General features: G+C 41.1%; 1 protein-coding gene across 9 annotated transcripts in view; it reads right to left on the bottom strand.

Moving 5' to 3' along the window:
• Window positions 1-482: 482 nt before the first annotated feature.
• Window positions 483-15740, bottom strand: part of TP53BP1 (tumor protein p53 binding protein 1) — a 120904-nt gene continuing 105646 nt past the window's right edge. For 6 of the 9 annotated variants that reach the window (XM_072624733.1, XM_072624736.1, XM_072624734.1 and 3 more), the window contains 7 exons: window positions 14941-15132; window positions 12213-12431; window positions 10642-10857; window positions 7311-7405; window positions 6709-6908; window positions 1296-1441; window positions 483-840 (listed from right to left, as the gene is read on the bottom strand). In XM_072624733.1, coding sequence (XP_072480834.1) covers window positions 653-840; window positions 1296-1441; window positions 6709-6908; window positions 7311-7405; window positions 10642-10857; window positions 12213-12431; window positions 14941-15132 — 1256 coding nt within the window. In that variant the 3' untranslated portion in view covers window positions 483-652. Of the gene's footprint in view, window positions 841-1120; window positions 1442-6708; window positions 6909-7310; window positions 7406-7751; window positions 7828-10641; window positions 10858-12212; window positions 12432-14940; window positions 15133-15740 lie in introns of all 9 variants that reach the window. The other 3 variants (XR_011970593.1, XR_011970592.1, XM_072624738.1) reach the window with 3 other exon arrangements.

Below are 15740 nucleotides of genomic sequence, written 5' to 3'. Positions count from 1 at the left end.
CCAGTCATATACTCACTGGAAAGAAATATTTTAAGGCAAAGAATATTCTCCACTTATCTTTGGAATGTCTTGGTACAAAATTAACTAGAAAAAACAAAAATGGTCACCACTAAGCCTACTAAATACCAAATAGCAAATCTGAAAGCCCCTCATCCCCCTTATCTGCAAGGCCAGATGCTCCTCTTCCAAAAGGTGATGAGGACTCTCTTCTGCTTAAAAGTCGTACAGTTGGGAGTTCTTGATCATTTTCCTGACATGGACCCCCTCTGGCAGTCTGGTGAAATCTGTAGATCCACTCCTAAGAACTGTTTTCACATTCATGAAATACATAGGATTACAAAGGAAACCAATTATATTGAAATACATTTCTCAAAATACTAAAAACAAGTGGTTCAAGCACCTCTGCCATACAGGTAATGTTCTTTTCTCCTATTCCTTCCTTCCAAAAGAAACTCAGAAAAAAACAAAGGATAAAGAATCAGTTACTACAACCAAAGAGATTCAACATTTATTTTATCATAAAAGTTCAGCAAAGAAAACTATATACAATGATCCATGCATGAAGTCCGGTTACACACAAGACACATTTAAAACCTGGTTAAAACACAGTCTTCACAATAGCAGGGAATGAAATTGATGGGGCCGAGCATCTTCAGTCAGCGACATAATCATGTTTATATTTCGGATGCTGCTTGAATCCAACTCTCTCCCCAGCAATGAGGCACTGGATCACCCACTCTTGTGACACCACGGGCAGCTGTAACGCTTCTGCACACTTCAGCACTGAGGAAGGGCACGAGGGGTCTGTCACCACAACGTCAAATACCCCCAAAGCAACATCTGAAAGAACGAGCAGAAAACAAATGGAAAGAAATACATCACAGCCCTCTGTTATGAGGAAGGACGTGCCCTCTAGCCAGCCCATTCCACTTTGCCCAAACTAGACACCTGTTCCGTCCATCAAATACCTATTTGAATTAGGACGTTTCAGTAGAAGGATACCATAGTGAGCGTCCCTGAACCCAGAGAATGGTTGTGTCTGGGAAAAGGTTTGGCAAATACATCACTGGAACCAAGCGGAAACTAAGAACAGCCCTGTGCTGGTGTCATGGTGGCTCACCTCACCTCTTCAAGTTGCTTGTCTTCTCTCAGTAGAACACGAGCAAGATCTACCTGTCAGGACAGGAACTTTGACCACAAGGCCCAGTCATTATAAAAGCTAGCCTGCCGTTGGCAAGAGGAACAATGCACTTCTTGGGGAAGCAGGGGCTTCCTAACATCCTTTCAATAGATACCTTTGTTCTGGGCAACTGAGTGGTGCTGCTTCACTGAGGCTGCTCCCCCAGTCATGAGGATCTCAGACCAGAGTTCCAGGAAATTTTGCTGCTGGTCGGATACTAAAAGGACCTTCAGATTATGGAAAGGATTCTCACGGGGGTGCCTACAAAAAAGGGAACAGAATCAAAGATGGAAAAGAGCAAACGCAGGTCTTAATCTTCTTTGGGGGAAAACAAGAGAATCAATAACCCTACATAGAGAGTTCTCGTATATTTGGATGTTTTGAAAAGCAGGCTTCCTGAAGGAGCACGCTCTTGCACATTCATAATTTCTGCAAATAAAGCCTTCAAAACTCTTCTTTTTAGGCCTTAGTGTGGAGATCCTGGTAGGCTTACCCCCTCCACTGCTCTGATTATCTCAAGTCTAACTGGTCCTCTGGTTCAGGGTCACTCCCGAACCTATCCTCCCAGAGGTCAGAAACATTTTTAAATGCTCTAAATTATGCAAATCCTTGTACACATTTCAAAAACCTTTAACTTCAGGACTAATTCTCTTGGATCCCATTGGTGAACCAGTTTAGCTCTACACAATCCTTTCTTGAGTCCCTAGGCCCCTTATCCTATCACTGATTGTAAGCTGCCAAGCCTCAGCCTTGGATCGTTCCTGGCACAAGTGCTGCTGAACAAAGGCAGATGAGATCCTTGCCTCCTTGTATTTTATGGGAAAAAACTGAGGTCATTCACCGTAAGGTACGTCTTCTCCTTCCTCACACTCAGATACCTTCTGTTACTGTATGTCCTTCACTCCTATCCCACACGAAGAAGTGGGGCTTAACAAGGCTGATCTCTACACTTGTTCAAGAGATCCCATTCCATCCCATTCCCTCCAAAAGACTGCCCCATTTGTCATTCCTATTTTGTAACATTTCTTTTTGCGAATTTTTTATTTTAAATTTAAATACAAAGTGAGAAAAGAAAAGAAAACCTGCCCTGTATACAGTAGACCGTAAAAGGATTCAATATAAAAATACATTTCCATTTCAAGAAAACCTATAAGATAAACACTACACGTTGTTTTCAAAGTTGCCCAGCTTTGCTTCTTTGTTGGTTTTGTCCTTTTTACTTTATTTTGCCCCTCCCTTTCCTCCCACCCTAGAGGAGGCTACAATGAAGTATGGATCTGGGGACATATACATAGATATCTACAAATATATCCATATACACTTAAGCAAAAATATCTAAGACATACTATGCTTACTTCCTCCCATCATCTGTTCTCTGAAGGTAGATAGCATCTTCCTTCATAGATGAAAGTCTCCATGTTTTTCTACAACAACCAGCTCATCATTTCCTACACCACGGAAAAATTCCAACCCAATCACATCCTATTTGAGAGACTGTCTAGGAAACTATTTTCCCACTTTTCTGCATTCCTTCTATTCTTCACTGCATATGTTTTATCTGTGTAAGAAAGTTTTCATTAAAAATAATTGAAATTATCCTTGTTTACAACAATGCTCTCACATTATAATACAGTCTAAGTCTTGATGCTGCTGAATCTTCCTTGACATATTTTTTCCTGGTTTCTTTGAAGTTTCTGACCTTTTGTTCTTAGAAATGACCTTTGTTGTTGTTTCTAACTCAGTAAAATAATTTTTTAGTAATTTAATTGGGAAGACGCTGAATAGATTAGTTAGGTAAAACTGTCATTTAAAAATTTATATTGGCTTTGCCTACCCATGATCAATAAATAAACATTACTTCAATTATTTAGATCTGAGTCAAGTGTTTCAGGGTCATGTTCATACACTTCCTGTGTCTGTTCTGGCAGGAATGTGTCTAGGTGTTTTAAATGGTCCAAGACAATGTTGAATAACATCATCGACACAGTGTCGCTTTTCTATCTTTTACTTTTGATTAAACCTATTTAACTTTAAGCTGTGTCTTCGATCATGATTACCATCCCTGCTCTTTTTTACATACGAACGTCTACCCCTGTCCTTTATTTTATCTGTGTTCATCTCTCATTTTTGTTTCCTGAAAGCAACAAACTCTTTAATTAAAATTTTTAATCTGCTATCCGTTTCCATTCTGTGGGTAAATTTGCCCCATTCACAGTCTAAGCTACAATGATCTGTTGTGCATTTTCCTCCCTATTCCCACCCTATTTATTCTATCCCCTCCCCCAGTCCTCCGCTTTACTTCTCCCTGCTACCTTGCCCTCTTATTCCTTAACCTACCCAACCCTCTGAAGTCCTTCCTTTATCCTCTCCCCTTATCCTCTCCCCTCCTGAATTTAGAAGACTTTTATACATACCTACCTACATGTGTTTCCCTCTCTAATCCACTTCTGAGGAGAGTAAGGTTGCAGCACGCCTCCCCACTAGCTTCTTCTGTACAAGTTTTTCCTTTCATGCCCCATCTGTATTAGATAACCGAGCCCTCGTTTGCTTGGATGTTATGTATTATATTTCCCCTTTTCAGTTCCTTTATTGTCCATTTTCTTCCCCATGCAGGACTGTACTTCACTTTGTTGGATAAATTACCCTTGCTTATTACCCCAGCTCTTTCCCGCTACAGGACACAGCAGCTGTCTGATCTTGCGTCATCCTTATTGTAGGTCCACGATATCTGGGTTGTTTTTTTCTTGTTGCTTCCACGATTTCCTCCTTAACCTGGGAGCTCCGAAGCTTGGCCATGATGCTCCTCTAAGTTTACGTCCTGAGCTCTCTTTCAGGGGATGATCAGTGCAATTCTTCTATTTCAACTTTACCTTCTTGTTCTAGAACTTCAGGACAATTTTTCCTTGATAATTTCTTAGAGTACTGTATAAAGATTCCTTTCTTCAGTGTAGTTTTCAGGGTCTGACTATTCTTATATTTCTCTCCTTGATCTGTTCTCCAGATCAGTTGTTTTTCTGATGAGATATTTCACTTTCTCTTCTATTTTTTCATTCTTTTGATCTTGTCTGATGATTTCGTGGTGTTCTAGAACATCATTAGCTTCCCCTTGCCCAATTCTAATTTTCAAGGAATTATTTTCTTCCTTAAGTTTTTGATTCTCCACTTCCAGTTGGTTGGTTTTCTTTTCCTAATTTTCTTGATTTTTTTTTCTTTTTTCTAATTTTTCCTTGATCTCTCTTGATTTTTAAAGTCCTTTTTAAGTTCTTCCAAGAACTCTTTTTGGGGCCATTTGACGTTTCTCATTAAAATAGGAGTGGCTTTTTTAGCTCCATTATCTTCTTCTCAATAGTAACCCAGATCTTCTCTATCCCCATTGTAATCATCTGTGGTTGGGTTCTTTCTCCTTTCTTTACTTATTTCATTCATTTATTGATTGTTTTATTTTATTGTTAGCAGCTGTCAGTGCAATCACGTTCTAGTCCCAAGGTACAGGGAATGCTGCCCCAAGCCTCGGATCTTTCCTACTGTTACATGGGACCCAACCTAGAGCTCTTCTCTCCACTCCTAAGCCACACATGATTTTGCTCCCTCTGGTTCCTCGGGTGGCTGCAAACTACAGCTGTCATTTCTGCCCTGGAACTGAAGCCAGGTATTCTGCTGTCCTGCAAGTGCCCACAGCCAACAGGGTCCCTGCTCCTTGCAACTGCAGTCACTAGGTGTGTGCTAGCTCCTCCTCCCTGCAGCCAGTCTGGGACACATCTGGTCAGCACAGCTGTGCTTGGTGTCCCTTGGCAGTGGAAAGTCCTTCAATCTTCTATTCAGCTTTCAGACACCCCCACCTCCCACCTCATCTCCCCAACACTGTTCTGGAGATGAAAGTTTCTGAAGCTGGGGCTGCCTATCAACCTAGCTGCCCCAGGGCTTGTTTGTTCACTCTGTGGGATTGGCTTGGAGGTGTCCGCACTTCATTCAGATAGAAACTCAGGCCCCTGGAGTTTGGGTCTTTCCTGGAATCTTCTCAAACTGTGTTAGGCAACAACTGCTTTACCCCTTTATTTCTGCTGCTCTTAAGCAAGGTCTTTCTTTTGTGGAGAAAATGTGGAGAGCTGAAAGTTTTCTAACCTACATGACTATCTTCCCAGAATCCTCTCTTTATAACTTATTTTTCATATTTCATTGCCTCCTCGTTTCCTTTCTACTGCCTAGAGAAACATAGACAACGTATCTCCTCCATCCTGAAAAAAACAGCACTTGATCCTTCCATCCCTTAAATCATCCTGTATCTCTTCTGCCCTGTAAGACTAAACCTGAAAAAGCCATCTGTAACAAGCGCCTTTCTCTCCTCTCACTCTCTTCTTAACGCCTTGCAACCTGGCTTCCAGCTTCATCAATCTACTGAAATTGCTCTCTCCAAAGTCACCAACGATCTCTTAATTGCCAAAACCAACGGGCTTTCTCAGTCCTCATTCCCTTCGACCAAACCAGAGCCTTTGATACTTTCTTCTCTCCAGGTCTTTTAGACGTTACTGTCTCCTGGTTCTCCTACTTATTAGACAGCTCGGTTTCAGTGTTCATGCCCTCTAATTACAGGTGTCACACAGGGTTGTGTCCTGAGCCCTGTTCCTTTCTCCCTCTATCCTACTTCACTTGGTAATCTCATAGTTCCCATGAATTTAATTCTCTTCTCTGTGTTGATTTTCAAATTTACCTGTCCCAACTTCTCCTGATGTTCAGTCTCTCATTTCCAACTTCTTTTCAGACATCTCAAACTAAACACATCTAAAAATCACTCATCTCTCCCCCTAAACATTCTCCCCCACCCCATTTCCCTATTTCTGTCAAATGTAACACCATCCTCTTAGTCCCTCGGGCTCATAATGTAGGAGTTGTTCTGGACTCTTTACTATCTCTCATTCCCATATCCAATCTGTGGCCAAGGCCTGTTGATTTTACCTTTGCAACATCTCTCAAATATGTCCCCTTCTCTCCTCAGACAGGCCACACCCTGGTACAGGCCCACCTGCTTCCGATCTCTTCCTGCTCCTGTCCACCCTCCAGCCACCAAAATCATTTTCTTGAAGTGCAGGTCTGACGATGTCAACCCTCCACTACTCAATACACTCCAATGGCTCCCTATTGCCTCCAGGATCAAATATAAAATATAAATATAAAATTCTGCTTGTTTTTAAAATCTCATTTTCTACAGAAAGACTTTCCCAACCCCTCTTAATTCTAGTGCCTTCCTTCTTTTAATTATTTCCTGTTTATTCTATATTCAACTTACTTGTACATAACTATCTGCATCTCTCCCATTAGACTGTAAGGTCCTAGAGGGCTGGGATTGTCTTTTTTATCCCTAGTACTTAGCACAACACCCCGCACATAATATGCACTTAATAAATGCTTACTGGGTGAGAAGCCTTTCTCACCCAAAGCTTATCACTGCACACAGTACTGCCCTGCCCAGGTTCTCACTTGCACATTTGCTACAATGCTACTGAATTCAAAATGGACTTCAGAATCCTTACCATTCCAGGATCCTCTGTTCCTGAAGACTGTACCCAGCTGGCAGCAAGTAATTTCGATAGTTCTGGAGCTGGTTGGCATGGCAGCTGTCGTGGACCCAGACATGAGACACACAAGGGATCCCACTGGCAAGGCACAAGAAGTACTTGCGGGTCCGACAGTGCTGATCCGCAATCAGAAGACACTGATAGGCCACATTACACTGAGAAGGAAGAAATTCAGCAGATACACTCAGTGATTTTGTTCTAAGATGATCCCTGAAAGGTATTCCCAACAAATTGAGAGGGGAACTGAGACGAAGCCCTCCAGACAGTACCATGTGCCTTAGCCCGTCCAGGTGCCAAAAAAGCTTCTTATTTCCCTTTAATGCAACTCACCAAACCTCCAGAATGCCCTAATGCCCCTGCAGAAATTCGCAAATAATGCCAGTCTACAGGCCAAAAATCAGAAATGTGAAGTGCAAATTTCTTTCCAATTCCAATCCCCATCTTTTCTGTTCCTAGCAACAGTATTCTCCCCATGCTAAGCCTCAACTTTATGCCCTACTTACCCCAGCATCTGATGTACAGCAACTTCATGTAGCTACAAAAGAGGAAATGCTCACCTGGGCTTCATTGAAGTCTTCAAGAATGTAGCCAGCTCCTGCTCGAAGCTGGGACTCTGTATACTGCTTGTTGTAAGGGGGAGCTTCCAAAAATTCTACATCAAGTGAGAAGAACCAGTAAAATCCAGTTATTGCCAGAAACTTCTCATTTGTGATCTCCTATTTTATACTTGGCTTCCTACTACCCATTCTCCCACTCCCCAGCTGTCTCCAAAGCCAGTTCAAGGGTCTCCCCATGGATCAAAAGAGTTCTTGAAAGGTGGAAAAGGCTGCCAGAAGAAAGGGTGGTGGGACAGTTGAGGAATGGAGATAGGACAATAAAGGTGGAAAGAATATCGAGAATCTTCCCAGTCAGGACTGCATCTAGACCATGGCTGCTTACAGGGATTGAAATCCCCCAACTTCCCAGGATAGTCTGTTCCAATGTTTAATAACCCTTACCATCAGGAAGTTCTTCCTTATGTCTAACCTAAATCTCTCCTGCTGCAAACTAGCCCATTTCCTCTAGTTCTGTCCTCTGTGGAGATGAAGAACAACTGATGAGTACTCTCTTTACATAGACCTTCACACATCCCCCTCATTCACACTTTCCCCCCACCCACACTAACACTTAATGTGCCCAAAACGCTGGAGGCAGAGGCCGGGCAGGGGGAGCAGTACAGGAGTGCTGGAGGACAAAAAGGGAGACATCCCAATGTAATTTATGGATTATCCGGAAAAACTGTCTCAATTTTTGTTGAAAAATTTTTCTAGAATGTATTATTAGCCAACGCCTTAGTAGAGGATAATAAAAGAAAACCTGTTGTTTGATAAATCAGATATTATATTTAGATGAAATCTGAATATTAATGATTACCATATAATCTTAAAGTTGCTGTAGAAGGTGGCAGTCACTGATACCAGGTTCTATCCTGAAAGCTTTAGGGGTGTTGTTTTTAAACAAATCCTCAATCAATTTTTTTTTCTTTTGGGTCACTTACTCCTCTCCAATGTAAATGGAATATAGAAATTACAAATGAGAGAGAAAATTCTGGTTAAGGCTTCTAGCCGACTGGATTCAGATTAATTTGTTTTAATGTTAAAAAAAACAAAAACAAAACCCAATCCAGTGCATGGTTTTCTATTTCAACCCTCCACCCTCCCCATCAAAAATTTCCAGAAATAATCACCTTACTCTATAATATTAGCTCATATTTATATATAATACCTTTAAGTTTATAAAGTACCTTCCCCACAGCAACTATTGTGAGGTGCACAGTGAAATGTTAGCTTCGTCTTAGAGAAGAAAGGAAGGCACAAATGTTAAGCTACTTGCCTAAGGTCACACAACTAATAAACAGGAGAGCTAAAAACTGAACCTGGGAGATATCCTCCAGTCCACTATTCTAGGTCAAATATAAAACAGCACTCCAGGAGAAAATCAGAGCTGCAGGTCCCTGCTTCCGGTACCACCTCACACACTCAATGAACTCCTGAGCCAGTCATTTACATCTAATGCCTCAACCTATTGATGTTTTCCACCAAGTTTCTGTTTGCTCTTCCTCTAATTATTCCTCTTTTGGGCAGACTTTAGCTACTCTATATCTCTCTTAAAATAAATACCAAAACTGGACATCTACAAAGGTCTGACCCGACACCACAAGAATACAATGCAGCGTCATTATGTTGACTTAATAGTCCGTGATGATGAGTCACATTCACCTTCTAGTACATTAGTAATTTCATTTCAATTGTTTTTTGTTATAGGACTGCTAGTTTTGTGCCTATTTAGGTTTTAACCTCCAACTGTATTGTCTTATATATTCTCTAATTTATCCCAGTTACTACGGATTCAACGTCTGTATTTGGAGATACAATTTTCCCTACCTGATGGGACAGAACCAAAAACTGAATGGATTCTTAACAGTCCTAGAACCAACCACTTTAACCCGTCATCCCATATAAATCCCCAGGATGACCTCATGCTCCTTCCCTTCTCAGAGTCCAGTTACTTGGGAATCAATGCTGTTACATGATTATAGTGCATGAAAATGAGGACGATGAAATGGGGATTTTTATCATCAAAATTCTTAAGGGTGAGAAGCAGAAGGCTGGGAGAAAGAGAAGCAAGAAAGGAGAAAGAATATGAATGAGAACAAGATCTGGCAACATTAGGAAGGTAAAGAAAAATGAGGCCCCAAATATCAATGTCCCCTTTTCAGAACACAAATTACCTATACAATCAAATCCAAATATATAATCAGCTTAGAAGCCAGTTAACAAGCTATATATTTTTGGATTCCAATGAGTTCAAGAGGAAGCCTTTCTATTACACCTCAATTCTCTTTAGTGGGAAAAGCTCATCCACTTCCTGTCCCTTCCATGCCCCTATTCATTCTCCAAGTTATAAAACACACCACCAGTAACAAAAAATGAAGCACAATTGCTTCTCTTTTCTGCTAAAGTGATTCCCTGTAGCCTTCCAAGATGTCTCCTGCAAATCCTGCCCTCCTTTACATTTTTCCCATTTCTCTGAATACTTGGCACTTATCAGAAAATCCAAATTTTGGCTAACATTCAACTAATATTAACATTGTACAGGGAGGTTTGGCTAATGTTAAAAATTCAGCAAAAATAAATAGCTTGTTCATTAACTGGGGTTAGAGACACAACCCTGAAGAGCTACTATGGCTGCTGATCACTAATGGTGATACTACCGCCAAATACAGTTTGCTCTTCCAAGACTTAATGTCAGCCAGAAATCCGTAGCTAGTGTTCAAATATCACATTAGAGAAAAGTCTGAGCCTTAGCCATAATGGGTAGATTGATGTGTTTTTGTCAGCCATTCTTATTTAAATTCATACTTTCCTTTTTTCCCTCTTAAGAGTCTTAAGACTCAAGACTTTCTGAAGGCAGAGAACAAGTCTTTCTCATAACTCCCCATGATGTTATTAACATAATTGTACGTTTAGTTTGCAGTCAAATGGATGAAAAATGTCTAGAAATTGCTTGTTGACAGTCCTTGACAGAAGACCTGCTATCGCCACATACCCCCCCTTCCAAAGTCCCCTGAAAGCCAGTTGCCTTTCTCCCCCTCCCACCAGTTCTGCTACAGCCTTTTCCTTAAAACTTGGATAGGAAAGACGTCGGCTACTTAGAGGAGGCGTGTTTGCTTTCCTCCGTCCTTAGTTCAGGGTCGATTTCCACTTGTTTTAGAGCTTCTCTACGTGACAAAGGGCACCAAGCACAGGCTTACTAAACAAGTGGAGCAACTAGAATAAATATGAGGGAAATGGGAAGCTATGTCAGAAACCCACAAATTTCCATGGGAAATGAGGACAGTGGTCTCACCCTCCTCTTCCTCACTGCTCCCAGTAGGACCATCTGGCAATTTAGATCGGTTGGCTAGCTTATCGTTGGCTGTGGCCATGGTGAGGAGAAAAGCATAGCCCAGAAACAAAGTCTTGTTGTGGGGTAACGGTCCCCTCTGGTCTTCCAAAGCTAATGGCTCTCCAGCATTGTCTCCACCTTCGCATGGACTCACAAATTCTCCTACTCCCACGGTACCTGGTTAAGAACAAAAACAACATTATTACAGAGAACTCTCACGTTGTACCAGAGCCAAGGAACCTAAGAATATAGCATTCTACACACAGTAGGCACATATAAATGTTCGTTAAATTAAATGAATCCTACCTGCCTGAGTACAAAGTAGTATACAACATTCCACTCTATTTTGTTTACTTCTGAGATGACAACTATGTTACACGAGGAAAAAACAAAAACAACTATGTAGAGTAAACATAAATGAAAATTTTATTTTTTTAACTTAAATAAAAATCATAATAAAATCAATGACACGGTGATATGCATAAAATGAAAAATCTTTCAATACACAAAAATAATTAGAATTTTTACACATCCAAACCAAACGTTTACGGGACTAGCTAGGAGAGGACTCATGGTCATTAGAACTCCCCCCTGGTCAGTGTCTGTTCTGTTACTGTTTCCAGTACCTGGGAAGGAGGTGAACCTGTTAGCTAAGGGTTTATGACACATCCAGATTTGTTTGATCCTCTTTGTTCAATTTTCCAGGAATAAAAGAAAATGGGGATTTGTGTCAGGAAAATTGACTGTAAGGCTCATATAAAGACGAAGATGACAGGTAACGTTTTCCCCAGATAAAAGAACGAGCTAGAAAGAAGCTTGCATCTAGGGACATTTTGACACCCAGATGATGAAGATACAACCAACAAGTCTGAACACAAAAACAGCTGCCCTTTTAATAAAACTTAACACTGCAATTTAATCAAACTACTTTCCTACATCCCAGCACCAAAGGAATAAGAATTCATTAAAGTTGAAGAGACTGGAGAAGCCACTGGAACATGGAACACAGGTTAGTAAAAGTCATGCAAAGTGCCACAATGAAGCAGTGCTGGACAGTCGCTGGACATCGTGAGACAATGAGTTCCCAGGTTCTGAGGGCAAATGAGACACCAAGAAGCACATGTACCATGGATAAGTGACAACCACAAACTTCACCTGCCTCTAAATTTTGCCCCCATCAGCCCTGATTCTTTTCCCAGGCCCCCCCCCCCCAACTACCCCCATCACAAAAATTATCATTTAAATGTTTCAGATATTATTGCCATTCCCTCTTTACCTTACTCTGCCAAGAATATTGTGGTGAGGGGGTAGAAAGGAGTGATTAACTCCTCAATGAGCTGGAGTGCCCTAAAACAGGAGGCTATATGAAAGCATCTTACGCCCTGCCTAGCTGAATACGTACACAGCTCATTACCAGGAGAACAAAAGGCCACATAATTAACACTACTTTGTTTTTCACAATACTTTATTATCTTTTGCCAAGAGGTCTACCATTTCCATGTCATGAAGGTATCTGAAGGAAGAGCATTTACCAGGTTTTATTGTGGCAGACTTGCGGCCTCGCTTGGCAGGGGATCGATCTTCCTCAGGGCATATCAGTTTCCTCTTCCCAGAGAGAGGCCCCATAGAGACTCGGGGACTTTCGAGAGCTTTACGAGGAGGAGTGGCAGTGGCACTGCTGCTGGAGGTAGTGGGGGTGCCTGGGGAGTTGAGGTTACTTCGTCGTTTTCGCTTACCCTCCACCAAATTATCTATAACCAAGTAAGACAGAAAGTAATTAGTTCTCACAATATAAGGCCCCGAATCCTTCCCTCACACTTCCCACTGCACTATAAAACATATTCTAAGACCATTCCATATTTTGTTTCACACTTCTATGGCTGAAGATTTGTTTTACTTCTTGCTGAGCTGAGGAGGGTTGACTGAAGATTTGCTTTATCTCTGCTGGGCTGAGGCAAGAAGCCTAAGGATTTACTACAAGGTGGGGCAGGCATCCTTCAGTGGCCAGACTTTCCATGTGCTTCAGTGCAGCCCAAGAGAAATACAGAAAAACTCCACCTGGCCTCAGCACATGCCAGATACCACCACTAGGATTCTATCTCATCAACAGGTAAGCTACCAGTACCTGAGGCCCCAGTACACAAAGCTAGTGACCAGGCCTCTGGCCCCTAGCACAAGAAGCTTGGGACAGTGTGGCCTGTACTCTAGCAGGAAAGCTCAACTTTAAAAACTACTGAACAGGCTCCAAAAATGATCAAGAAGCAAAAACAAACACTGATAACAGAAAGTGACAACGGTGACAGGGAAGATCAAAACACAAACTCAGAAGAAAGCAAAATTGTCAATAAACCTACATCCAGAAAACCTCAAAGGGGGCATTCCCTTTGGTCTCAATTGGTCTCAAGCCCAAAATACGTTCTTGAGAGAGTTTAAGAAGGATTTAAAAAGTCAAATAAAAGAGGTAGAAGAAAAAACTGGGAAAAGAAATTAGAAGTATTCAAGAGAGAGTCAACAGTTTGAAAAAGGACAAAAATTGACCGAAGAAAACAATTTCTTAGAAAGTAGAACTGGCCAAATGGAAAAAGGTACAAAAAGCTAACTGAAGAAAATAATTCCTTAAAAATTAAAGTTGGGCAAGTGGTAGGAAATGATTCTATGAGACATCAAGAATCAGTCAAATAAAAGCAAGAGAATGAAAAGATAGAAGAAAATGTAAAATGCCTCATGCGAAAAACAACTGATCTGGAAAATAGATCCAGAAAAGATAATTTAAGAATTATTGAAATACCAGAAAGTCCTGATCATAAAAAAAAAAAAGCCTGGACAGCATCTTTCAAGAAATTATCAAGGAAAACTGCTTTGATGTCTAGAATCAGAGGGTAAAACAGACATTGAAAGAATCACCTACTGAAAGAAACCCCAAAATGAAAACGCCAAGGAATATTGTAGCCAAGTTCCAGAATTATCAGATCAAGGAGAAAATACAGCAAGCAGCCAGAGAGAAATCATTTAAATATCACGGAACCACAGCCAGGATTACAAAAGACTTGGCAGCTTCTACATTAAAGGATCAGAGGGCTTGAAATAGGATATTTTGGAAGGCAGAGGAGCTTTGATTACAACAAAGAATCAACTACCCAGCAAAACTGAGCATAATCTTTCAGGGGAAAAGACAGACCTTCAATGAAATAGGGGACTGTCAATTATTCCTGATGAAAAGAAAAAAAACCAGAGCTGTACAGAAAATTCAATCTTTAACTACAAGACTTAAGAGAAGCATAACAAGGTAAACAGGAAAGAAAAAAAGTGCTATTCATTAAGGTTAAACTGTTTATATCCCTACATGGGAAGGTGACACTTGTAACTCCTGACAGATGCATCTTTATCAGGATAGTTAGAAGAGGCACACATAGATTAGAGCATGTGGGTAGAAGCTGACTTTGATGTGATGATAAAAAAAATTAAGGGGTGAAACTTGTACTTGGAGAAGAGGAAAGGGGGAGGTAGGACAGAATAAGTTACATCACAAGAAGAGGCATAAAGACTTATTACAGCAGAGAGAAGTGTGAGGGAGGCCCCAAGGGGGGCAAATATCATTTGAACTTTAATCTCACTGGATTAACAGAGAATAAGATATACATACAGCTGGTTTTAGAAATCTAGCTTACCCTATGGGAAGTAAGAGGAAAAAGTGGAAAGAAAAGGGAGGGAGCTGATACAAAGGAGAGAGCAGATTGAGGAAAGTGATGGTCAGAAGCATAGCAGGTCAGAAGGGAAAGGGTGAAAGGTGAGAGAAAAGTGCAAACAAGGGGGAAAATAGGATGGACAGAAAGAGGCACAGTTGGTCATCAGAACTGTGAATGTGAATAGGATGAACTCTCCCATAAAACGGAAGAAGACAGCAGAGTGGATCAAAAACTATAATCCTACAATGTTGTTTATAAGCAGAGAGACACACACAGAGCAAAAGTAAAAGGCTGGAGCAGAATGTCTTATGCTTCAGCTGAAGTAAAAAAAAGCAAGGATAGCAGTCCTGATCTCAGACAAAGTAAAAATAGATCTAATTAAAACGATTTACTAGAAGGTTCCGGGAAGGGAACAGGAACAGACAGTGGCCCAGGAATATGCACCTGATCTCCATCTAATCAGCCACAAGTGGATACAACAATAACAAAGTTAATCAAGCTACCCAAAAGACTGCCTTTTAATACAGGCTTGACAAGGCTTCCTGAGATTAGCTGCAGAGAACACCGATCTCACCTAAGCTAATGTCTGCGGCCTTGGTGAGGGGTGTTACTGGCTCATATGGACCAAGCCCATACTGCTCCCTCAGTTTGTTCCCTTGTTCCAAAGATAAGATAACTGCCATTCGCTTGTACCATTTCCTTTGGCCTTCTTTTTCAATACTGTAGTATAATTCCCCAGATTCTTTTCTGTGTCCTTTTACCACGCCTGGGAAGAAAATAAAGGAAAGCTGTGGTCAGTGATGCCATCCCAAGTAGTCCATTACGTGTGTCCACTCTGTGCTCTGCCCAGTGAACCTAAACCAGCTGATTCGAACACTTGAAAGCTGGGCTATGACTACACACGAGTTGTCACAGCTAGTGTATTACCAGCCAAAGTGTATCCAACTACCGCACTGGAGTTGGGGGAAGGAAAGTTCGAGGGTGTCAGAAAGAGGGTTCTGGGGTAAGAGCTACCAGTTATTTCTCAAGCCAAACACTGCTGGCTTTTTGATGGCTCTAATAGTTCTCCTGAAATTAGGATGTGCTGTAGAGTAGCTGATGTAACTCATTAATCCTTTTTAATTTTGTTTTTTTTGGGAAGCATATACCTGACATTCAGATTTGGAGTGGGCGGGCACCTGAAGAAAAGGGGAAACTGAGACAAGCTGGTACGAAGCAGAAATGTGTCTTTCCTGCTTGCTCCTCTCTCACTCTCCTCTTAGTCTCGTTGTTTTAATTCTTTTTTTCCTTTTCTTTTTTTTTCTTAACAGTACTTTTTCCAATTACATGTAAAGACAGTTTTCAAGACTCATTTTTGTAAGATTTTGAGTTGCA

This window comes from Notamacropus eugenii, chromosome 7 (assembly GCF_028372415.1).
Source record: "Notamacropus eugenii isolate mMacEug1 chromosome 7, mMacEug1.pri_v2, whole genome shotgun sequence".
NCBI classification, from domain to species: domain Eukaryota; kingdom Metazoa; phylum Chordata; class Mammalia; order Diprotodontia; family Macropodidae; genus Notamacropus; species Notamacropus eugenii.
Note: the sequence above shows the minus strand (reverse complement) of the source record. Positions and strands in the feature narration are given on the sequence as shown.